This window comes from Onychostruthus taczanowskii, unplaced genomic scaffold (assembly GCF_017590055.1).
Source record: "Onychostruthus taczanowskii isolate IOZ18803 unplaced genomic scaffold, ASM1759005v1 scaffold127, whole genome shotgun sequence".
Taxonomy (NCBI): Eukaryota; Metazoa; Chordata; class Aves; order Passeriformes; family Passeridae; genus Onychostruthus; species Onychostruthus taczanowskii.
The window spans coordinates 1,237,472-1,263,475 of record NW_024498429.1 but is presented as its reverse complement, the minus strand read 5'-3'; the positions used below and the strand labels follow the sequence as shown (position 1 = coordinate 1,263,475).

Here is a 26,004-nt window from a genome sequence, read left to right as displayed (position 1 = left end):
GGGATTCCTCTGCCTCCCAGGCTTATTTCTGTCAGCCTCCTGCTGCCAGCCCTGATCAGCTGCACATTCTCTCAGTGCTTAAAGCCTTGTTGGCTAATTGAATGAAGTGAAGGAATCAGATTAAAAAAATAAATACGTGGATAATTCTACTTCTGCCTAGGAGATTGCCTGATCTGTGCCATTTCCAGGAGGATACTGCATGTGAGAGGAGCAAAAAGAACAAAAACAACACCCCACATTTTACATTGCTTTGCTTTAGCTCCAGGGAAGATCCAGTTACTCCTTTAAATGCCACCTTAAACTAACAAGCCCAGCAATATCCAAGTCTTGTCCCAGCCCTGTTAGGAGCTGTTATTTCATGAAAGGAAATAAAACAAATGACAGTTTAATCCTTTCCTGAAAGCTCTTTGGACACAGATGGCTAACTAGCCATAACAGAGACACTGTTCCTGGTGAAATGAACAAAAAATAAATGCTTTACTGTATAATAAATAATCCCAGTCAGATGTTCGTGTTTCATTTTGCTGATAAATTGCTGCATAATCATGGGTGAAGGAAAAATAATTTTAATTTGTCTTGCCTTTTCTATGCTTAAATATCACGTAAAGAAATTTTTTTTAAATACTGTTTTGCTTGGCAAAAAACACTTTAAAAATGTCACCAAAGCAGCCTGAATCTTAGATCTACTATCTATCTCTTTGCTTTTTTCCCTCTTTTTGATAGGCTTTCCCTTCTTCTCTTGAGGTAATGAACATTATTGAGTAGGGGTCCAGTAGAGGTTAAGAAATGAGAGAATTTCCCTCGAGGGAGGAGATGAGAGGGAAAATGAACCTCATGACAGATGTTAGTTACATTGCTTAATGCACTACTGGAAGAGGCTCAGATGCTCTGGAAATAACCTATTACAGACACCACAGGCTGCAGTGCATTGCAGTAAGGTCATCCGAAACTTCCCCTTTTAAGATTTTCTCTTTCACTGTCTTAAAACTTTGCCAAATTTAATCATTTAGGCTGAACTTCTCCATGCTAGGTTTTTGCCTCTGGCTGACTTTGCTGTCATTAGTTGTTGAAAGTTTCATCTAGAGCTGTTCATCCATTTCATTGAATAAGACTGGAGGAACCCTGCCCATAAATTCTCAAAGAAAAAGGCTCTAAAAGCTTTGATTTGCACATGGCAACCATAAAGAGACTCAGTGCATTGCAGACCTGCAGGAGCCTTTGGGTGCCCTCTCCCTGCCCTCCCCAGAAGGGTGCCCAGCCCGAGAGGGCTCTGGAGGAGGAGGGCAAGCAGCCCAGAGCCCCTTGCAGCCCTGCAGGCTCTCTCCAACCTTCCCTCTCCTCTCCATCCAGTCTGGTGGGGTTCTGGATCCCTTTCTCCCCAGCCACTGATCCCCACCCAGGACACTTCTCTCTGCTGGTCTCTGCAGTGCAGAAGTTGGCTACAGAGGACATAGAGGGCCTTGTCTTACATCCACGGCCGTAAATGTCACCGTGATGTCAGAAATGCAGAAGTTGTCAGGGTGTGCAAGAGCAGGAGGCAGGTGGGAAATGGAAATGCCCAGCCTTTTGTGGGGAATGGACAGGATCAAGGGACAGGATCTCACTCAGGAGCAGCTGAGCGATGGGCAGCTCATCAGAGCAGGGCTTGCACCTTCGTCTCCTGTAGCACCAAACACAGCAAGACCCTTACCCCAGCCAGGGCCCCTGGGCATGGCTGCAATGTAAATATTAATACTAATGAGGCTTTTCTTCTCAGTTTGTGCACATGCTGTTTTCCAAGCCTGGCAGTGTGGGAAATGGCCTGTCCCACTTGCTGGGGCCCTTGGAAGATAGTTTTTATTTAGTGTAATGGAAGCTGGTGTCAGCTGGAGTCAGAGGTTTGATTTTCCATCTCAGTGACTATAAATGTTTGGAAGTCCCCCTTGGGAGGGAGCCCTGGGACTGGCGCATTAGTCAGAGAGCCCATTTCTGCTAAGTGAGACTCTTGGAAAAAAATAGACTCAGTTGAAGAGGTGAAGGATTGAAGTTGCAGCTTGTGTCCATTTCCTATCTAATGGGAATCACAGAGCACATGGAGTTCTAGATAACTGGGAGGATGTTGTATTGAAGAGACTTGCTGTTAGAAGCCATACTCCAGTCAGAGAACAGACAGACATGGGAGTTTATTGATATGTTTAAAGAATGATGGAGTCAAAGCTTAGAAAGGGATTTGCTGCAATATTCCTGATGCATAAGGAAGTCTGTGTATGTTTTCAAGGTGCTGGTTGCTCTAGGTTGGGACAGAAGGTTCTAGAGGCATCACGATGCCAAGCGTTGCTGTCACTGAAAACAAAGGCAAACAGTTCATAGCATGTTCTGATGGGGCACGAGGGAGGGCAGACATGTTGCTGCTTGTGTAGGTCTTGCTCCAGCCCCTCCTTGCCAAAAAAATTTGAATAATTTTCTTCCTTAGTTTTCCCTAAGTTTGTAGTATGCCAGTGGTCTTGGGTGTATTTTATAAATGAATTGACAGTAATGATGATTAATTGGAGTATTCTGAATTGAAGCGTTGCGTGAAACCTACAGATGGCCTTAAAATTCAAGTTTCATACTATGTGGGGATGTTGGTCAAATATTGGTCTGCCTCTGCACTTTGGTCTTGGATGTGAATCAGCATGAAGAGTGTGTAGAGCTGACAGTTTGGGTTTGCCTCTTGCTGCAACACAATTCCAGAGTGCTGTGTGTGCTGTATTCTGGATCAAGAAGTTTCAAGTCCATTGAGCTGGTGGCAGAAGTCCCGTTGTCTGCAGGGGGCATCTGGGTTTTCTCCTGGGGATTCTCCCCAGAGGATAAAGTTTAAAGCTGGGGCCCATAAACAAGGAGAGAAGCTGAGGGTGAAGGCTGTGAGGCCACGTGCAGGACTCACCACAGGGCAGCACTGGGGCCACAAGAGGAAACCAGCTGGAGTCCTGAGACATCTCAGGTTTGTGGAAGACCAATACCCAGGGGTACCTAGGCCCAGGTGATAATGCAGAGAGACACAATGCACTGAAATTTCAGAGTGTGAGTAAGGCCTGTGTTCACTGAAATGCGCTCCGCCTCTCCTGAGCTGGGCTGCAGGTTGTTAAATGAGCTGGAGGTATCACTGTCTGGGGACATGGCAAAGGAGACCAGGAGAGGCAAAGACAGGCTTATTTCTGAGATGTATCACTCCTGGCTACCTTTTGTAACTCCCCCGTGTGTTACATTTGCTGGTGGAATGCTGGAAGAGCCTGTTACCACGTCCAGTTGGTTTCATGCCAGATAATCACTCCACTATTTCCTCTTGAGATGGTGATCCAAATAGTCCGATTATCCATTTTTCTTAATATTCCATTGAAAAGTAAATTACAATAACTGAAGCACACTTAAAAGAACTAGAGCTCCTTCTAATTATGTCTTAACTCCTGCCAAACACTTGTAAGCAGCCAGCATTAATTTTTTTCTATGGGAGGGTTAGAAAAAGACCCATGTGAGAAAGTGACATGTTTCCACTTTGGTAATAAATGCTGGTATTAGCTGCTGTTATGTTCTGAATTGAAATCTCTCAACAACTGTTTTGAATAAAATCCAGATAATTTTTGTTCCAGGAAGATAGGTTCCTGTGTAAACAGTTCCTTTCAGTGTATGCAGTAGATGGTAGCAGTGACAGCAAACAACCTGCAGCAGTGTACAGCCCTGTGCAGTGTGAAGTGCTTTACAGCGTGAATCAAGTCAGTAAATGTTGGGCTCTGTGATGTGATGCAGAGTTAAAGCTGTTGACTCAGCCTTTTTTCTTGATCATTATCACTGTGAAGCTCCCACAGGAGTTTGTTTAAGGAAGATCTAGGTAAGAAAATCATTTCCGGCTCCTAATTAATCACACAGCAATAGCCTTGGTGAGTGCCCAGCCAGGGTCTCTGCAGGTACTGCAGATGCACATGGCTGGGCTCTTCTCAGGGGCTGTAAAATGCCTGACTGGCAGAGGCAGAGCTCAGGATCAGCTGAATTCCCAGCAGAGTTCTGTGCGTGGCCAGACCTCTGCTACCTCTCTTAGAGCATGGAGTCCCTCCTTGCCCTGTCCTTGTCCTTCAAAATAACAAAGTGGAAAGACAGAAGCAAGAAGGCAAACTGCTGTGTAGTGTTTCCTCACAGACAGCAAGGCAGAGTGAAGCAACAGGGCATATGAAAGGGTTTCAGCAGGATGTAAAGTTCTGGACTATTTTCCTTTACTTAACCTGCCATGAGGCTCCTTTATCTTTGAGCCTGAGAAGGCCCCATTTTGTCCAGTTCATCTTAATCACTGCATTGAAATATGAATGTAAAAACAACAACAAACCCCATCTGCATGAAACCAAATTTGATATTTGCTCCCTCTCTTAATGCAATCCCATGAATTTCTTACATTGTTGTGTCTCATGTAGTAAGGGTCCCATGCAGAGAGCAAACAATACAGCAGTGAGAAGACAGATGCTCTGCTAATGGGAAACCAAGGAGCAGAGAGTCTGTGAGGGATTACAGGCAGCCTGGGGTCAGAATACATTATTAGCATAGCACCCAATTCAGAAATTAGTTTTCAGAATTAAATGCCTGAAGCATTTTGGCAAAAACTCCTTATCGTCCCACTCAAAAGCTCTGAAAACCTAAAAGGGTAGGAATCTCAAGGCTGGGCAGCCACGTTGGGTGACTGTGCAGTGCTGCAGCAGTGAATTGGAGATTTTACAGCTTCATACCATTACCGGGGCAGCAGCTGCCACACCCACTGAAATGTAACCCACTGGCTCTGCTTGCACAAACCTTCAGCAGGTTTTGAACATCCTCATCAAAGAAGCAAATGGGCCTGAATGAGATTCCAGGGTCTGTTTCCAGGAGGAAGGTTTTGTTTTGGTGAGGGCATAACAGCAGGGAAGAGCAGCAGCCCCTCCTTGGGCACAGCCAGGCATGTGAGGGAGGAGCAGTGACATGTCTTTTCAAAGGCCTGACGTTGCCTAAGGTAGAAAGTTTGGGTCCTGAAGCCTTTTTCAGGCACACTGTTTTCTGAATGTTTTTCTTTTGAAAATCATTATGGGAACATCAAACTTTAAAAGACCCTGGTAGACAACCAAGATTTGCTACAGGACTGAGAACAGGCAGGAGAAATTGTTTCTCATAGTACTTGGTGGGATTATCCTCCATGCATAATTGTTCATTATATGCTCAAAATTCATTGTTAATTTCTTTTAGATATATTGCATATTAGACAGAAGAGTTATAAATCCCAAGATTATCACAGGAGGATACAAACAGGCCTAAATATTCAGGACAGAAGGGGTCTTGTTTTCCTCTTACATTGAAACAAAGACTCTTGGACAGGATCATTAGAGGGTTTTTGTTGTTTTGGGTTTTTTTGCCTGTTTGACAATCAAAGTATATTGGACAGCAAACAAAAGAAAAGTTCAGCCAGCCAAGTCTTCTACTTTATTTTTACTCTGCTATTCTAACATAATTAACATATTTCTCAATGTTTATTTAACTTCCCAGACTCTTATTTTATATAAGTATCATTGAATAGCTTAATTACAAAGTCTTCATTTGTGCATATAAAATGAGATTTTATTATTCTGGTAGAGAAGACAAGGACAAGGTAAATAAGGGAGAAAACAGTTGAGACCAGACTTAAGAAATCAGGAAAAATAATGTGCCAGCTCTTCAACTTGCACTTTGGTGTTTTTTTGCAACCTGGTGTATCCAGAACTGTACTCCTGAGTCACAGAAGAGAGAGTAAAGGGTAACACTTCATTTTCAGCTTTGAATTTCAGAGTTGGTCTTTTAATAACAACTTCTCTCAGTGTTTTTATATGTGCTCAAGGGGTATCTGTAATGAATATTAGGGAGAGTTCAAAATTCCAGTTCCCATTTGTTGTGGATGGAGTGTCCATAGACTTCTGACTGTTCCCATCCAGACTGACACTGGTTGTATTTACATCACTTTACTGCTCTGCCAAGCAAATACTTTTTTTAAGAAGCTGGCACAGAGGGAACCCTTGTAGAGGAAGGCTAGAATTGCCCCCCATGTTGGTTAGATCCTGAATGAAGCTGTGCCTATGAATGCCAAGGAACAGGAACCAGAGCCAAGATTTGGCTGCTCCATGAGGGCCTTGCCTATCAGCCTGTGTCACCTCACTGCTCAACCTCAGCCTGTGTTTCATGTCTCCACATTGGGAATGGGGGCTGCTGTGCCCAAAAGCTCTTTTTACTCCTCTGACTGGGTCAGTAATAAGAAAGGCTCTGAGTCTGTGTAGCAAAACCTTCTCTCTTGGTTACCTGCTCACAAGCTCTGGGGGACCAGTGCTTCTCCCTCCCAGCCATGCTGGGAGCCCACCCTGGGAGGCTCCTGGTGTGCTGAGAGACAATGAAGAGGCTCCTCTGCCTTGTCTGCAGTCTGGAGCAAGTCACAACTCCTCTCCCATTGCACACACAGGATCTGTGAGGGTTGTTAATAATCGAGTGCTTCAAAGACAGACGTTGACAATTTTAATTAGTATTTCAAGACTTTTAAATTCTGCTTCTAAAATTCAAAGCTTAATACAGTAGCTCTATTTGAACACTCCAAGTTAGGATCAAACAGTGCAAAGAAGCAGTTTACTGTAAGCTCCAGAAATGTCAAGAAAGTAATTTATTGCTTTTAGCAGCAGTGCCCACAGTGTTGCCATCCTGTAGAAAACAGTGCTGCTTTTGCAGCCCAAATAGATTTAAAATACAGACCTGGATCCAAAACCCTGATCTCACTGAGCCAGACCTTCAGTCTGTCTGGAATTGACCCTGTGTGACCAGGAGAGAGAAGAGTGTAGTGGTAAAGCCTGGGAAATGTTTTGTCACTGCTGTTAGACTTAGTGCCATTTTGCAAAGTCTTCTTAATGGGGTAATCCAGTTCTGGATGTGTTTGACTAATAACAATTCTCTTGTTAAAAACAAATCATGGTTTTAATTTAATAGGGTTACTTATATAAAGAGTGATTTTGTGTCAGCAAAGCCTTTCTTTCTGACAAACAGAATAATTTATGACAATCTAGTTAGCAATAAATGCCATTAATCTGACCACTGTGCCATTCTCTTCCTGGGGAATAATGTCCCCTCTTAATCAATAGCTGGGTGAATGCTCCTTTGCATTCCTTATCAAATGACAGCCAGATGCTACTGGTAAATTCATTCCAGCAGGATTTTAGAATTAGCTGGATTTGTGCTGTTGTTAATCCTTTGCTGTCTGTGCATTAGGACCTGCCCACCTGTTTCCAGTAAGCCTGGAGTTCCCAGCCCTAGGAGCAGTCTAGCCAGAGGGTTACTCAGCCATGGGGCAGCCAAGAAACATCTCAAGCAGTGAGACTGCATCAGTAAGAAAAATGAAAAAGCAAATAAAAGTAGTATCTTGCAACAACAGCCATCTAGGACTGTCTGCCTCTGTATTTGCTCCTCAGCACCCTGATCTCTTCTAGGGAAGTTTCAAAGTTTCTTGAGACTGCACGAGCTGTGTTTCTGAGGGCATAGTGAGTTTTGGGCTGTGACAGCTGCTATATCATTTACTGACTTCTGGGCCCATCAAAGTGTCTACAAGACCTTTTCCTACATAATCACTTTGTTGCATAGCAACAATAATTTTGTCTCCAACCTATTGATCCAACATAACATGTAATCCCCTCACTCCAATAAAAAAGAAAACATATGGCAGCTCCAGGCAGGGAACCACAGGCTTTTGACGTGAGGGGACAGTTAATCCCCACTAAACCAGGGGGGAATGGAGCAAGATATACACTCTGTTGGGCTCAGAGGATGCATTAGGTGCCTGAGCCAATTAACCTGTGTTCTGGGAGAGGAGTCTGGTTTACAGGCATCCTCCCTTTCCTCGTCTTTTATGCTGTGCAACTAAAGCACATTTCAGGTGAGCTGTGCTAGAGGAGCATCACTGTGCAATGCCCCAGGTAGGTGGGCACAGGCTGGTGCAGGATGGTGCACACACAGCTCTCAGCTGAGATGGGGCTGCAGAGGGTGAGGGGAAAGTTCAGCCCCTGCAAACACCAGTTTCAAATGCACGTGGCTGGAGTTCCTCAGGAAGGTGTCTCTTGTTTGTAGGCTGTGGCTTGGTAGGTCAGTCTGTTAACCTGGATGGTTTTTCCTTACCTCTAAACAGAGGGCTAAAAGTGGATCTTGGCATCTGAAACGGGATCTGCTTTGGGGACAGGAGCACAGAGTTAAGGTCAGGACTGCTCAGGCAGGGAACACAGAGCTTTGGTCCCAGGCAGGCAAAGCCTCTCCCCACAGCCACGGCCCTGGCCCTGCAGTGTGGGCTGGCAGCTGGGCTGGGGACCCTGGCTCTGAGGAACCTTCCTGCTGCCCACACTGCAGCGAGCCCAAGCTCCTGTGAGTGCACTGCTGGATTCCTCCCTGCCTGGAAGGCTTGCTATCCACAAGGCAGCTAAATCCTTCTTGGAACTGGCTTCGTTCTTCTAGCTTGCAAATAGCACTGAGTGAAACATGGGTCCAAAGTCTGAGGTGGCTAATTTGAGCAGGATTTGGGGAGGTGAGTCCTCTGTTATTTAAAACAAACACCAAAAGAGTCAATTCAAGCTAGTTTCTGCACATCAAACACAAACTTTCCATAAAGACTTTAAAAATAAAAAAACAAACTTACAATAATACTGTTACATGGGGAATCACAGTGGAAATATTGCAGTGGATCAGAAACTGGTCTCTGAACCTGCTGCAAGAGCTGAGTGAAGGCTTCTGAGTCACTGTCTCCCAAACCTGTGTCATACACAGCACAGGCTGGAAAATAGCACAGCCTTCACCTAAAAGGTATTTCTATGGCTAGAAGAGTGGCTACTAATGATCCTTTCTTTTCTGTCATTTTAACAGTATTCAGGTTTTCAGCAAACAGCAGACAAGTGCTTTGTTTGTGGACACCTCATAATGGAAATGGTAAGAGACCTAAACTCCTAATGACAGGTAACTCGGGAAGTGCAGTGTGAGACATCTGCTTTTCCTTATCCACGCTGGTATTGTGTTTTCACTGCTGTCAACATGGTTTTTGAAACTGAGGCAGCAAATAAAAATACCTTCATGCTCCAATACTACCATTAAGTACAGAAAGTTGGGCTTCTTTGCTACCTAAGAATATGGAAGGCTATTACTCTGCCTTTGTGAGTTAAAATAAAATAGAATTTTAATACTAAAGGGGGAAAGTACAGCACAGCTTTGTATGAGAATATGGTAAAGGAACATGGTGGGTGTGCTCTGTAAGACAATAGATAACTAGAGCTCAGTCATGTGGGTGGAATCTGGGATAGAGCAGAGAGGGACATTATCAATAGTCCTGACATTTGTCACCTGCTCTGGGACTTGCTTTGTTAACCCTCTGTTGCTTGCTCCACATAATTTAAAATGCATTATTGACACTGGGATTTTCAGGGAGCCAGTAGTCAGAGCTACTTTTGTAATAAAAATAAAATCAAAGAGCTTTGGGTTGACCAGATCCTACTGGCATCCTTTCAGTGGGTGAAAGTAAGAAGAGTTATGTGTGCTATTTTAAGCAGAAATTCCCAAACGAAATGAAGTGGTTTGCACAACAAAGAAGGGCAGATCCTGCAATGTATCTGTTTTCCTCTTGCTTTAAAGTGTGCATGAACCTCAGTGTGCCTAAGAGAAGTAGCTGGTGCATTGCACACACGGAGGTTCAGTTGGAGCTGGAACAGGGACTTCACTAATGAGGATTCTGGCTCATATTCTGGCACCACTGGTTGGACAAGGATATTGCTCGTTTTAGCCCAAGAGCAAATCTCTAGAGTTGTGTCATGCTGGGAGGGGGAGGGGTATCCTGACGTGCATGCTTTGAGCTGACCCTTAATTGCAGAATCCCAGGCAAGAGTCCATAATATCTCACTGGTGGAACTCAGTAGCTGGAAGCTTGGCAGGTGCTTGTCTCTCTCTCCCATCAGCAAGTGCGCTGTGACAAAAGGAAACAGCTCTGGCAGCTCCAGGATTTCAGCACTCCTGTTTGGGTAATTCCTGCCTGGGAGCACAGCCTGGCCCTGCTGTGTGCTGGCCTGGGGCAGAGCTGGGGCTCTGCAGGGCTGGGTGAGGAGCTGTGCTCAGGGCCTGTGGCTGCACAGCTGTGCCAGGCTGGCACCACAGCAAGCTCCTGCAGCAGCACCAACCCCAGCACAGGGACCAGCTCTGGCTTGGAACAGCCTTCCCATCAAACAGAGTCTGACACCACTGAACTACAGGGCTTCATCAGAGAAGGGGAAAAAAAGTTAAATTAAATTGGCCCTTTTTCTATACTTCTTTCCTCTTGGTTTGATCTTTATTCATAGAATCACTTATAGGGCCATGGGAGCTTGGTCTGTGTAGATTTTTCGTCTCAAACTTCCCAGCAGCTCCAAGCTGAGCACTGTGCTAGCAGCTGAAATTTTGAAATTACCTTCCAAAGATACTTCTTACGCCCAAAATGGATGGAATTGGTCTTATAATCTGTTGAGAGCTGCCTGAAAGAGATGGCTGTGTCTCACTCTCCCCAGGGGCTTGTTCATGGGCTTGCAGTGTCCTCCTTGATGTCCCAGTGGCACACTGAGTGTCACGTACGAGGACGTCAGGAGAGGGGGATCTGTTCTGTAGCAGTGCAGCCAAGGTTGCATCAGACCTTTCCCTGGAACCTTTAAAATGCAGGGGAAGGTCAGCATGGGAAAAGCCTGGGCAGATGCATGGATCAGTATCCAAACACATGGATAGTGATGAAATTTTATCAGAAACCAATGGGCCTCTATGACTGAGTGATAACCAGTCAGTAACTCCAGGAGATTAGGATCCTTAGTTAATGAGGCACCTCTTTATTTGCTTGTTTTGTTGTTTAACTTTTTGAGTAATGACCAGTTTGGATTTTGTCTGTCACAGCCTGTTAAGTTTTGTAAAGTAACTCTGTATCCCAGTAACCTGTATTTGGGATTTCCCCAGAAATGGTCCATGAAGCCATTTATAATTTCCATTGGCAGTACTGGCCCTGCAGAGCTAAAGCTGATGGGCTTTGCCTGATTTTCAGTTCTTGCTCTTCCTTGGGAGCATATTGAAACCCACTAAAATAAGCAAGCTGATTGTTTTAAGAGGCCCCTTGCTGACAGATCTGCAGAGTGGTAATTTCATCCTGAAGTGCTTTTCTCACTGTCATTATTAAGAATGAGAGAGACACAGCAGTTTATGGGGAGAGAATATCTCATGTAATCATGCATCCACTTATTTTGTTGTTTGCCCCATAAGATCTTACAGGCCCTTGGAAAGTCCTACCATCCTGGCTGCTTCCGCTGTGTGGTGTGTAACGAGTGCTTGGATGGAGTCCCCTTCACTGTAGATGTGGAAAACAATATTTACTGTGTCAAAGACTACCATACGTGAGTACACAAATCCAGTGCATGCCCAGCAAAATGACAGTAGTTAAATCATTGATGTAGTTATAAGCCTTGTGATAGATAAAAAGGTCACTCCTATTTGCTCAGATGTCCCTCAACTGCTTCTTCCATGTGTTGCATTTGTAAAGTATTTTAAGGTTTGTTAAGCAGTACCTCATGGGCCCAGTATGGCATACAGTGGCCAAGTGAGGCTGAAAATCGAATTGTGTCAGAGGATGGGCTTCTTGGGGGCTCTTCCTCCACTTTCAGGACTACCAACACTGATTGTACCAGGCCACTTCTGCAAGTGTTGGTAGGTTCTGCTGGGTCTTTCATGAGCAGAGGTTCTGGCAGTGCTTGACACAGGTGTAAGTGTTGTTAACTGACACAGAAGACATGTAATAAACAGTTACTGTTAGAACAATGTGAGCCTTACCTGACAAAAGGTAGAGGTTTAAGAGATTGCTTTTGGACTCTTTCCTGATTCCACTCAAAGGCAACAGGATCCTGCTCTTAGCTCCAGTTAACCAGTAACTCAGTTGTGCAACAGGAGTAAATCACCCTGAATTCAACCCTGTTGGTGCCAATCTGACTATGTTACAAGGACACAGTGAGTGTTGGCCCAGTGACTGGCATAAAATGCAGCTGTGGACCATAAGCCCATTTGTGTATTTAGCTGGTAGATTCTGGCCACGATCAGCCTCTCCTGTTTAGGACACATGGTGATGTCTTTCTGATGTCAGAGTGCCTAAGTCAGGAGCTGCTTTGTAGTCAAGCACCAAGGCTCTGGAAGAATTCAAATGGTTTTATAAATAAAGGAAGGAAAGAAAAATGGCATATACAGGAAGAGGGGTGGATTCACTATGCCTCAAGGTCGGGAAGACCTAAACAATAAAGTTGGGATAGATCAGCCTTTGCCAAATCTCCTTTTCATTGAATATCATCAATTAGAGGCATTTCAAATCCTGTGGATCTCCATTTTACTAAAAATAAGACATGATTAGAATGGCTCTCTTGCTTCTACTTTTTGAAGATGCTTTAAATGTGATTGGAACACTTTCTTCTTGCACCCTAGGGTTTTTGCACCAAAATGTGCTTCCTGTAACCAGCCAATCCTCCCAGCACAGGTAGGTGTTAACATGCACTGACTCCTAGGGAAAACAGCTGTTGGCATATGGGCACTTTCTAAAAACACACTAAAGGCTTCTCCTTCCTCTCCCAGAATCTTTAGTACCATGCTAGATACTAAATTAAACACAGTTCAGCAGTAAAGTCACTCCCAAACATTCCCAGAGGTTGTAATAGTCATACTACTCCTACAGCATAGTACTTTTTATCTTTAGGGTGCTTTCCAGGTCTTCATTAATCTGTTAGAAACCTCTTTTAATTGAAAACACTGACTGGGGCTCCAAGAACAACTCAGGGAGTAAAGCCCTTGAAAAGGCATCTGATGGTTACTGACCCTGTGAGAAGGCCACACAGTCTGTTGTCCTGAGGTGGCAATGGAGTGGAAGTTCTTAAAGGGGTTGAAAAGACAACCACAAAAATGGAACTGGGTGAAACCTGCTTGCAAGATCAGCCTGTGATGACAGTGTTATTGGCACAACTACCCCATAGTGGGGCTCCCTGGTGCTCTGGTGGGTGCAGGACTCTCTGAGCTGACTCCCTGGTGCTCTGGTGGGTGCAGGACGAGCTGCCTTTTCTGAGGTCACTGACCAGCTCACTTGTAAGCAAGGGCCTCAGCATCTCCCTGCCTTTCCTCTGGTCCTGTTTACAGCACCAGAGCTTCCCTCCTGTGAGCTGATGTGCCCCAGTGAAGCCTGATGCTAGAGCCTCTCACATGCCCAGGTCCATCACTCTGCACATTACTCTCATTTGTCATTACCATTTCTGTTAATTGGCCAAGTAACAAAACCCTAAAAAACACTATAAAGACTGAACCAGAACTGCTATCCTGATGGGTTGTGAGGAGAAAACCTCTATGTAAATATCACTGAATTTGGGTCTTATAAAATAATTATTTTTTTCTGTTCAAGAAAGAAAGGAAAATAATTAAAAGGCAGTCATAGTGCTGACTCACCTGATGACTAGCAGGACACACTCCATATTCTTTCCCTGGGAGATTTCCTAGGTTAGTTCAAGTCTAGCAGTGCAGGTGCTGACTTGCCCACAGCTTCTCTCAGACATAGCCCACATCATATCTGGTGCTCTAACCACACCTGGAACAGGAAACAATGCAAAGCAACCAATTTAATGAGCTCTGTCTTCAGAGCCGATCAGGAGAAGAGCCTGTGAGGTTACATGAAGGGTATGGGCTGCTCTGCAGGGCCTGGGGCTCAGCCAGAATTGCACAACTCTGCTGCACCCACCCTCACGCTGAGGTTTAGCCTGTGCACGTCATTACCTGCCAGACTGGTATGTCATTCCCTGTGGGGACACACAGTGACATGTGCATGTGCAAAAGAGCCGTGCAGCAGATGGTTTGAGAGGAACACAAGTCCTGGAAATCAGAGCGGGGTGTATACAAGGAAAAGTTACCCAATGAGCAGGTTTTTGACTGGTAATTTGTTCAGATCCTGGGTGGCCTTGGAAGATTAACTGATTTCAAGACTGATTTGTTCCTTGAGGATGAGGTTTTGGCTACACTTGCAAATGACCTCTGCAGTTTAGGTGTGCCAGACACTCAGACTGTTGCTGCACAGCTGAGGAATGCTGCAGTGCCATGTCCCGCGGCCAAGACCTTCAGTGGTCACACAGCTCTGCTGCATGGGGCAGAGGGGATTCCCCCAGGGACACAGCTCCCCAAAGCAATGAGCTGGGCACTGTGTGAACACTGAAAAAAACCTTCTGAGACACCACTGTCACCTTCTCTGTGCTCCCCCAGGGCTCCGAGGAGACCATCCGGGTGGTGTCCATGGACAAGGATTACCACGTGGAGTGCTACCACTGCGAGGTGAGCGCCGGGCCGGCCCGCGGCAGGGCCTGCTCTGGGGACCTGCTCTGCTTCTGGGGACCTGCTCTGCTTCTGGGGACCTGCTCTGCTTTGGGGGGACCTGCTCTGCTTCTGGAGACCTGCTCTGCTTCTGGGGACCTGCTCAGGCTGGGGGGACCTGCTCTGCCCTGGGGACCTGCTCAGGCTGCTTTGGGGGGGCCTGCTCTGCTTTGGGGACCTGCTCTGCCCTGGGGGACCCTGACTCACCCCATGGGCTGCCCTCCCTGGTTCTTGCACACCTGGGAAGGTAGGGCTTTGCCCCACAGCTCCTGAGGAAAACAAACTGTGAATGCTGTTTGGCTGGAAGTGGTGCTGCCATGGCCAGTATCAAATTAGTTTTGGAGGGTTTTTTCCCCAATGTATTAGCTTCAAAGCTGGGCTTGGTTTGTTGGGTTGAATTTTCTCAATACTTCTGGATGGGGAGTGAGGAAAGAGTAGGTGGCAGTTCTCTTTTTCCTCATCTCTAGGTACAGTCTGTAGGGCTCTGATCTGAAGAGACTTGAATTTACATTGGCTGTGCGGGAAGGAGTCTCACTGGAAGGCCTTTCTAGGGGATCTGGTTTTTCCATGCTTGAATGAATATTGATTCTTTACTAGAAAATTGACCAGAATACTATTGACTTTCTGTCACTTTTTTGGGAGTAGTTTCTTATTTTGCATTTAAACATTTATTGCCACAGATCAAGTTGTGGAATTACAAGAGTTGTGCTCTTGCTTCAGAGAGGAGACCTGAGTTTATCTTTAGTCCTGCATCCAGGAACATGAGAAGGGAAACAAACTCACTAAGTTGGGATCAACCAAAAACTTCCCTTTTGCTGTAGCTTTGGCACTTTGACACAGCACACAAATATCCACATAGATCTTACCTTTTAACACCGGGGCGGAAATACAGCAGTGCTGCCTTCAGGCACCGTTGCATGAAGGTTTTACAAAGAATCTTCTGACTGAGAGAGAAAATAACAACATTCAGGGAAATCTTGAAATGCTATGTACCTAAATGTAAGGAAGGCCCTATCCACTCAGCTATCTCCTTTCAACAGCCACCTGATACTTCATCTATTTATATTAATTTTTCAAGAGAAATTGACACAGGAAATCGCCATATTTTGGAGAGCTGAACTTCCCTCCTCCTTCCCCCAACTATTGCTTTGTGCAGGCTTGGCCTAAGATGACAGCTCTCTCCCCTGCTCTCAGGCTATTGACTTTATGCTGGAATGTCCCACTGGGGGTTTATTTTCCATTCTGTTTCATTATTCATTTCCCCATTTGAGGCAAATCAAGCTGCCTCCACATCTGCCCAAAAAGGCAGAGTGCATTTATGTACAGAAATCAGGAGTTAGCCATGTGTCAGCAGGGGTGGGTTACTGCCTGATGCTCTCAAATCAGGCTCTCTGCACACTGCAGTCCCCAAATGCTGCTGGAAAAGTGAGTGCCGGTATTTTGAGGTACACAAGGCAGGCACATGAAGACTTCAGCAAAGGCTGCCATGACTTAGGCAGCCACTTCTCATCTGCTGCTGCTGTCACTCTCACCTGGTGGCCACACAGAGTCAGTGGTCAGGTTGGAAACTGCAGCTTTTCTGTGTCATCTCTTTCACGTGCAACCATTTGACTTCTGTGGAGGAGTTCAAGCCCTTCTGCAGATCTCTGGAGCCCCATTCTGAAACTGGAATCAACTGACAAGGCAGGCTTTCTCCTTGCAGAAAGAGAATTCAATTTTGGAGAGGGAAGAAGATATGAACAGTTGGCACATCTGTAGGGCATCTGAAATTGGTAAATTCTAATTTTAAATCTTGTATAAATTGCTATAAAATAATTACATAATATGTAGCAACACACAGAAAATTATCTTGGCACATACTTTGATTAAGACCTCTCTAAACTAACACTCCAGTTTTAAAGCTTACTGTAAAACCCATTTTCAGTCTTATTTCAGTATTGTAAATTGTGAGAATTTAAACTTGAGCTGTGAAAGCTGAAAAATTATACTCTGTGCTCACTTAAAAGCTTTGCATTTGGTTTCAGTACTAAAACCACCTAGATACCCAGTTTGTTCTGTTTGGTTTTTTTTCTTTCTTTCTATTAAGTGCACAGATAAATACTCAGAATCTCTGGTTTCTCAGAACTGATCACAGTAATCATTTCTAAGTATTTAACGTACTTGAAACATTAAATCTGAGTACCAAACTTCAGTGATTTCCAAATGCCCTCAGAACTACAGTGGTGGCAGTTGGAAATCAGGATGGTCCCTATTGCAGTGTACATAAGAGTCAGCAGCCAGGATCACTGTTAGCTGCTTTTCTCTTTATCTCTGTCTCTCTCTGTAGTTATGTGTCAGTCCCAGAGGTACCAGCATTTCAACTAAAGATGGACCACTGGCCTTGAATCTTTAAGTTCTTTTAATTCCAAGTTAGAGCAAGTGTAGACCTGCTCCAGAAGTAAGATATGTCACCTCTCCCCCCTTTTGCCTTCTCCTGTCATTCCCTGCTTATGCTCCCCCATATCTGCCTCACTGCCTTGCTGCAGAATCAGCTCCCCCTCTGTTCAAGCCTCTTCCAGGTTGTGTTTGTCAGGGTCAGCCCCTGGCCTTCTTTAAGGCTTTTGATTTGCATCACCATTTATTAGATGGAGAAGAGACCAGAATGGGAAGGAGTGGTGAAAAAGGGGCTGGGCACTACTACAGCCTGTCCTGTTGGATTTCAGTAGTGTCAGTGTGAGATGGTCGGGGTGCAGCTCCCAGGAGCTGTGGAGGCTGCTGGCCTTGGAGGTGGGGAGGGAGCTCCTGGGGCTGTGCAGGACAGGGCAGCAGGGCTGGGAGAGGCCTGCCTGAGTCCCTCACTGATCTGGGATGTCTCTCTTCCTTCTAGGACTGTGGCTTGCAGCTCAATGATGAGGAAGGCCATCGTTGTTACCCCCTGGAGGGCCACTTGCTCTGCCACAGCTGTCACATCAGGCGCCTTAATATCAAACTGCCATCACATCCACCTCCAAGCTACCCCATGCATGTCACAGAACTCTGAAAGACATTTCCATGATCAATAAGCCGTTGGGAAGAGAAGACAAAAATCTAAAAATTACTTTCGTGTTCCTTTAAAGATGAGGTTCCAGTAATAACCATCTAAACCAGCTATTTATTTTTTGAATCAGAGGTGAGGGGTCCTTTTCTGATCTTGTACATATGCATTCTTTTATCTAGGCATTTTCACTGAGACACCGTCTACTTGAACGAATAATTCACCACTAAACTGTATCTGTAAATGGCAGCATTTCTAAAAACAATGGTACAAAGGGCTGTTCTGCACTCCCTACTCTCTTCCTTCAGTGGAGATTTCACCCAAGTAAGGAGCGTAGAATTACTTTCCAAAAGTTAGCACCTTATCATATTGCAGCAAGCGTGATAAGATAAATGCTAGCATTTTAGCTAGTTTTGTTGAATTCTGGTCTTAGAGAATACTTAGATTCCAGAAGTAGGGAATAGGCAGCAAGCAGGTGTTTTAGCCAGGGCAGTTTTCAGCAAGGTTAAAGGGTGTTCTGTGAAGAAGTGTCAGGCCAGCTCTCCATCCTACAGAGTCCCACAGTCATCCAAAGACTAATTATTTGGTTTGTTCAAGAAATGTGGCAAGCCTCTGATGTAAAACCCACAGTACACAGGATTGTATCCGAAAGATTGGCACATGCAGGGTCAGCAGTTGCAGCTCTCTGTAATTGCTGGCTGTGTAGCCATGGCTTCAAAATGCATTCCTATCAATTTGGCACTTATTAAAGAATTCATCTTTCAAACCTGTTTTTTGTTCAGTAGGGTTCTATGCAAAGGTACACTTGTCTTTATACTGCTTGTTTTATCCAAGACTTCATTTGTTACCAACTGCTTCATGATTGTATGTTGAGACATTATTAAAGAGAGGCACAGTGGTTTGGTATTACCTTTTCAGCTTTGTGTTCTTTCCGAAATTACTTTTCAACTGATTAGGGTGATTGTCTTCACTGGAAAGCAAAGTGCAGTATGGCAGGAATGGTAATTTAGAGAGTCAGACCACGAAACATCAGTGTTTACAACAAGTGTTAGCTGTACATAGAATGTACACACTTTCATGTTTTGCATAAGCTTTTACAGTACCCTCAGACCTCTGGGGAGAAATATATGTCTTCCGTGTAGGAAGTTAGATGAATCTTTTTTTATGGTTGGTTTTCTACCGTGTGCTGATATTTTACATGCAAATCACACATCTGTATGTCAAAAAAATTCCTTGCATTCTCATGAGAATTGACCCAGCCTTCCTGAAGCTGCAATTTATCATTGCTGTCTTTAACTGTATTCAAAGTTAAAATAAAATAAAATTCTTCAGCCCCAGAGGAAGTAGAAATACCAGACTGGATTCTTGGCATGTGTAAATTGGGACATTTCCATGCCAGTTCTCAACACTTGAGAATCTGCCCGGTCCGTTCGGAAACGATCCCGTGTTAAATTCAGCATGCAGACTGATGGAATGACTTATTTGGCAACACCATTGCAGTTTAGTTTCTTATGCTCCATTGACTTTTTGAAAGCCATTTGTGGTGCTCTTGAAAAGCACAAAGAGCATCCAATGGCCACTAATTCCTAAGTGGAATAATTAACTCCCTTAACAGAACTTTTTGGTAGTCTGGAATTTCCTTATGAGGAAAGGTGGGGGGAAGGGGAACAGGAAAAATTCCTGAGAACTATTTTTTCTGTTAGTAAGGAACAAAAAGGATGCTTTCTGAACTTCTGCCAGACTTCCATTGGCCTGGATTAACCTGAAGGCTCCTGGGCAAAGTAATTTTGTAGCTAATGTATAGCAGTACACATTTAATGTGAATGCCAGGATTTGAAGTAACTACAGTGCAGTCAGTGCCACATTTCTGCACTGTGGTCCAAGAGGCCTGGCCTGCAAGCAGGAGGCCAGGGGTACACATGCACTTCTGCATGTGCAGACTCTCCCTCTGTGTCCATAGTCAGCAGCACAGCCTCAGGAGGAAGTGGAAGTACATGTGCCAGCAAATGTTGGAGAAAGGGGAAAAAAATGTCTTAAACTGGATTGTATGACTAGGTCAATTCCTTCAGGTTACTACAAACATGGAAGGTGCCAGAGCTTCAGGATAAACTTTTAGCATCAGCTGCAATGGAATGCTCTTTCCATTGCAGGAGGGTGCTTTGGATCACGGTTAGCTTTGAGGCATTTTCACTTGCATGTCTTTACATGCAGTTTTTACCCAGATTAAGAAATCATTAAAATGCATAGAGTAAGTTTGGGTATATTCCTGGGAACAAATAACAGTTACTTGCTGAACTGGAAAAATGCTTTGCTCTACCAGAAGAGAAGCAAAACCTTTGCACTGACAGTGGACAGAGCTGGAGGTGACTTAGCCTGGCATTCAGCCCAGTCCTCTGCCAGCGCCTTCCTGAACACTTTGCCTCTATCGGGGCAGGTTTAAGTTTCCAACGTACTTTCCAAGGACCAGCACACTTTCAAACATGTACATACCAGACCATTTCTTCATGTTTTTTTCAAAATTATCATCCTGTAGAACAGAGTAATATTTAATTTCATTTGACATGCTGATTTTTCAGTCTCTTGTAGTTTGTGCAGTTCTGATCTGTTAAGTGTCACCATGGCAAAAATTCTGAAAGGTAATATGTCAATATAGAATAAGCAATTTGTTTAAAACCAGAAAGCAGCAGCTGTTGTTCTAGTATTTTCTATAGACAGATGCATTCCATTACTGTATTACAAAGTGCAGCTTTGCTTTTCCAGCATTTACTATAAAAACTGGGGCTTGAGTGAGATTTGCCAGGTTTGGTTGGGTTTTTTTTTTTCAAATCAAAGAGAAAAATAAAATCAAACCTAAAATAATGATGTGCTGTACTCTTTAGTGCTAGTGACAGTTTCTGCACATTTTACCTCCCGCCTGGGGAATAACGTAAATGAGAAATCTCATTTTAATGATTTTCTTACGGAATATTCTTACATCAAATCACTTCAACACAGATGAAAACTTCCCACGTCCATCTTACAGTGCAGTTGTTCTTCAGAAGCCGTTCCTGTACTTTAAGAATATTTCCATAAAGTTACATCAATACCAGGCTGCTCTCATTTGCATCAGGGCTGCCCCTTCCCACCTCGGAGGGGACTCTTCCCAAGCCCCCCGGCAGAAGCTGCTGCGGGCGGTGCGGGGTCCCTCCCACGGGAGGGCGTGTTCCAAAGAAAGGACCAAAATCATCCTTTGAAAACAAAAGAATGCACTCAGAGAATGGAGCTTACAGAGAGGGTTTGTTTGGGTTTCTTTCCTTTTCCTTGCGTGCACGTGTGTGTATATATTTTGTAAGGTGGAGCTTCAAAAGGAAAATATGGTTAGAGGAACTCTTTAAGACCAGAAATTCCAGAGTAGTAAAGTAAACCAAAGCTCTAAAGGAAACAAAAGCTGCTTTCTTGTGTTTCAAGAAAAGTTTAAAAGTTTGTGATTCATCGTGTAACTAATGCCGTAACTAGAGTATATAATTTGACTTAAATTAAGTTTTCATTTGAGAAATATTTTCATTTTCTTTAAAAGAATATAGTTTTCTTCCAAGAACTTGGACCAACGTTGATTTTTATTTTGTAGGAAATATATGAATTCCCAGTTTGTATATCATGTAACTAGTTTACATGCTGAAAATATACATTAGTTAACTATTTTTGTATATATATATCCTTGTAAAACCTTTCAATGTGCTTCTGTCTTTTAGTCGTTAGAATTACTTGTGGTTTTGTGTTTCAGTGTTTGATTCCCTTGACTGTTGAAGAAAAAATTGGGAAATGTAGATTTATTTATCTAAAGAAGAAGCTACTTGCTATCATCTTAAGTTATTTAATATTAAAGTCAGAAGTTTCATTTAACCTTAGATGCTATAATCTGCTTTTTTCAATAAAGACATTTTGTAGTTATCTCTGGTTTTGTACTCTGTTGCATGTTAGTATTTTATTTTTATTTAATCTAGGTAGGCATTAAAACAATTTTCAGGAGCCCTTGTATTGCCTACAGAAATGCCTAACTGATATTAATTGATTGCAGCTGCATTCATGAAAGATTTTGGTCCTCTAGTGCAAGTGTTACTAATTAAGGTCTAAAATATGCCCACAGCTAACGTTCTGCAGCTGCACTTAGAAAAGAATTTAGTCACTCTGGCACTTTTTAATTAAGCTTTAACCAGTCTGGCTAGTTCACATGTCGGACAGTCAGTATTGAGGAACACTTCCTTTTCAAAACTCTCATTATTTTTTGGAGTGTTCCGCAAGAGAAATATTTGCCTGGGCTATGAACTTAGCTTGAAGCACTTGGACCTTGGTTTGGGGAATTTTCTCTATATTCCTGCTAAGTCACAGTAATCCAGAAACTGGCCAGAGCTCTGATAGGATCAAAGAGATCTGTGTTTATCTGTTTTGCCTTTCTGAAGCTTTTTGCCACATTCCTGTCTCCAGTTTCGTGGCACAGGTAGGAGCCTGGTCACATTCACCTTCCTCGCACCGTGGTGCTGCAGGAGCAGCTGGGTCTGTTGGGTGGAAGGTGCACTGGTGTCTTGTCTGCAGCTGGCCAGGGGAGAGAGGACAGCAGCCAGTTCCTTCCTTGTTTCCTCGTGGCCAGTGTCCTTCCTTTCCATCAGGCTTGGCAGCCTGCTGTCCAGCTGAGTGTTCTTCCCTGCAGTGAGGGGCAGACATCAAACACTCACGAGCTGCTCTTGGGTGTGCAGCCACCCTCCCATCAGAGGGGCCTCTGCAGCTCTGCCACCCTGGCTTGGCAAAGCCCAAATGACTTCACAGCTGGAAAAGAAACTTCCTGGAGGTTTTCCCACAATGGCTATTTTGGCAAATTTTTCTTCTGCACAGTCAGAATGGAAAGAGTTACAGATGCCACAATTGTTTTAGGGACAGTCTGCACTTCACTGCTTTGAAACAGATGTACCATACTTCTGCAGGGCCTTCACATACATGCTATTTTCTCACTCATTATTTTCAAAAATTCATTCAAAATGAGCAATCCATGCCCTCCTTGAAGAAAAAAAAAAAAAAGCACAAAGACTGGCCAACTCAAAGCATTTTAGCAAGGCCTTACTACATGGGTGACACAAATGTACTTAATAAAAATCTAAAAATCTAGGACATCTTAATGCAGCAAGAATTTACACCAACTCATAATCTACTGACTGAAAAGAACAGAGTACTTAAAATCTTAACTGTTCCATGTGGGCCTCTGTGCAGAAAGCACATACTGGAGAAATGAACATTGGTTCATGGCAGGGTGGGTGTGAGTCAGGCCTGGCTCCTGGGGAGCACCACCAAAGGCTGCACTGTGCTGGGTCCCTGGCTCTGTGCTGGGTCCCTGGCATGGCAGCCCACAGCCTGTGTGTTCTGACAGTCTTGAACCCCATGGCTGCTAAACCTGGCGTACAAATAATTTGGGAGGGCTTGGCCAGCCCTGCTCTTCCACCTTACCAGCCACCCCCAGGGCTGCAGCCCTCACCTTGCAGCTACTTCACAGAACCTTCACAGGATGCTGCCAGGCTGAGACAGAGACATTTGTTAGTTATGGAAACTGTTAGGAATATGTCAAGTAGGCTGGTGGGGCTGTCTTCTGTCCCCACAGTTCATAGAATAAATGAGGATGGACAAGATGTCATTTGATGCAACATACACACACACACACACACACACACACACACACACACACACACACAAAGCCAAATATGTGTGTGCACACAAATCATAGAATTGATTAGGTTGGGAAAGACCTCTAAGATCATTGAGTCCAACCATTAGCACAGCCAAAGCCACCACTAACCCTTGTGCCCAAATGCCACATCCACACATATTTTCTATCCACCCAGGGATAGTTATGCCAATGCTTGACAACCTGTTCTGTGAAGACATTTTCCCTGTTATCCTACCTAAACCTCATCTGGCACAACTTGAGGCCATTTCCTGTTGTCCTGTCCCTGTTCCCTGGGAGCAGAGCCCAACACTCCCTGGCTGCCCCCTCCTGTCAGGAGTTGTACAGAGTCAGAAGGTCCCCTGAGTCTTCTTTTCCCCAGACTGAGCTCCTTTCCAGCTCTCTCAGCCTCTCCTGGGGCTCCAGCCCCTTCCCCAGCTCTGTTCCCTTCCCCTCCAGGTCTTTCCTGTAGATAGGGCCCCACAGCAGAACAGAACACTCAGGGTGTGGCCTCAGCAGTGCCAAGAAGAGGGTGACAATCACTGCCCTGGTCCTGAAGCCCACCTGTGTGCTCCTGGTCTCGCGTTCAGCCACTGTCACCAGCAGCCCCAGGGCCTTTCCCTCTGTGCGGATTTCCAGCCCCTCTGCCCCAGCTTGTGCAGGGGGTGGTTGTGACCCAAAGACAGGACCCAGCCATTTTACCTTATTTGACCCTCACACTGATGGCCTCAGCCCATCCACCAAACCTGATCCCTCAGCACAGCTTTCTACTCTCCAGTAGGTCAACACTCCCACCCAACTTGATGTCATCGTTGGACTTAGCTGAATTTGCTAGAACTATGATCCCAGTTGGTGCAACCAGCCTCATGCTTGGGGCAGCTTGCAGATAAGAAAATTTGAAGGAGGAACTACTAAGCAACGTCTGGAAATAGTGAGCAAGAGCTACCAGACATGGAGAAGGAGACATCAGTCTTCACTGGGTGTCTAAGCTGGACATGAAAATGTCACTCTCTAAATAGAGGGCACTGGTTTCCGGAATAAAATGCAGGTCACTCCTCAGCCACCACTACTGGGCTCATCAGCAGCTGATTTATATATCTTAAAAGCTATGGGGTTCACTGTAACTTCTGATAAAACTCCAGAAGACAAAAAAAAAAATTCTTCCTGTTCAAAATTCATTTCAGATCCTATCACAGAGCTAGATAAAATTCCCACCATGTCTTTACGCTTTGAGACAACAAACCCAAGTTCCCATGTTGTTTAAGAACAATCTCCTGTCTGCAGTACCTGCACTGCCCTGTGCTGTCAGTTTCTGTCCCATCTGAAGAAAATGCACATTAGACAGCATAAATCACTGTGCTCACACAAAGAGCACAAGAGCAGGACAAACTGAAAACCGTGCAAAAAGTAAGAAACCGTGAGGAGGTCTGGTTTGCCAGAAGTGATAAAGTATCTATCCAGCAACACATTTAAGAACGAATTCTTAAAGGCTTGCATCACAGCTGAAAAAAGAAATCCTCAAACCCTCTCATTTGTGTGTACGTGTCTGGGAAGCCACTGCCTTGAAGAACAAGGTCTGCTTTGGTTAGTCACAGTAATTCAGGCAGTTAAGTGGACTATCCAAAAAAAACCATGTTCATTAAAAATTTGGCACATTTGAACTATTGCAGGAAAGTTAAAGCCAACTGATCAGTTAATTACTGGCTGCTGTGGCAAGGCAAAAAGCCAGGGACACCCTCAGGGACACCCTCAGTGGCTGCAGCACGCGAAGGGAGCGGTGACACACACAGCTCCCAGACGGTGTCAGCGGGGCTGGCTCTGCTGGCCCTGGCACTCTGCTGGGTCCTGCTGCCTGACAGTCCTCAAGGGCAATGGGACAGGACAGGAAATCCCTGTGTCAAGCTGTCTTTCACCATCTCAGGTCTGCAGCTGAAAACTTTGTGAGTCACACGCAACAAGCATATCAGAGGGAAATGAAGCAGTGATAAATTCTGCTCTGTGAGGCTCAGGTGTTGGGGGGCTCTGGTCTCACCTCAATGTCTTGACCTGAAGTTTTCAAAGCTCACACACTGTGGATGGATACACAATAGAGTAGGGCAGAACTATTAAAATGGCCTGTGTGGCAGGGTGCAGTGCCAAGGAGAGAATAACAAGAGTTATCTGCAGTACCTGCAAGCCACATGTTTAGCTGCACTTACCTGTATCAGTGAACATGGGTTCCAAAATTTTTTTTTCTTCTTTGGTGATGCAGGGCTGGTGTCCTGCATCAGACATTGCTGCCTGTCTCCCAAAAGGACAGTGATGACACTCCTCCACACACGGCGCTGCCTGGGCTCACCTGGGTGCTCATCCTTTTCCTCACTTCTTCCTATGTCAGAAGAAGAATAGGGGGAATAAAAGCACCACAGCTTTCTGCACCATTTACTTTCCATTCCTTATCAGGGCATTTCCCAGCAAGGGAGAAGAGGAAGCTGGCTGGATACAAGGCTGAGACTCTCAGCACAGTCTCACTGTCACACAAGAATCCTTTTGTAAAAATGGCAAGTCTTGGTCCAACCAACATTATGATCACTTTAGACACATTCTACTGCTTCTAGTCATGTCTTATGTTGTGGAATAAGTCATCTGCTACCTACATTCCTCACCCATAAATGCTACACTGCAGTTTATTTGTCTTGTTCTTCTTTTATCACCACAATATACTGCAGTTAATGGTAAATGTGACAGACATGCAACTGTATTTAGATCTGCCTTTACTTGGCTATTTCATTCTCTATCTAAAAGAAATATTTTTAACCTTTTTATTAATTACTTACTCTCCTTGTGATCAGCTGTTAGCTGCTCACCTACCCACAGCACATTTTCAAATCTCTAGATAAAAATCTACTTTTTAAATCCATAA

The 26,004-nt window shown here is 44.5% G+C and overlaps 1 protein-coding gene across 2 annotated transcripts in view; it reads left to right on the top strand.

Annotated features, from left to right (window-relative positions):
* Nucleotides 1–18,319, top strand: part of LOC121331642 (WT1 interacting protein) — an 82,138-nt gene extending 63,819 nt beyond the window's left edge. For both annotated transcript variants that reach the window (XM_041396251.1, XM_041396252.1), the window contains exons 4-8: nucleotides 8,887–8,949; nucleotides 11,281–11,411; nucleotides 12,484–12,535; nucleotides 14,293–14,361; nucleotides 17,267–18,319. In XM_041396251.1, coding sequence (XP_041252185.1) covers nucleotides 8,887–8,949; nucleotides 11,281–11,411; nucleotides 12,484–12,535; nucleotides 14,293–14,361; nucleotides 17,267–17,419 — 468 coding nt within the window. In that variant the 3' untranslated portion in view covers nucleotides 17,420–18,319. The remainder of the gene's footprint in view (nucleotides 1–8,886; nucleotides 8,950–11,280; nucleotides 11,412–12,483; nucleotides 12,536–14,292; nucleotides 14,362–17,266) is intronic.
* The last annotated feature ends 7,685 nt before the right edge of the window (nucleotides 18,320–26,004 follow it).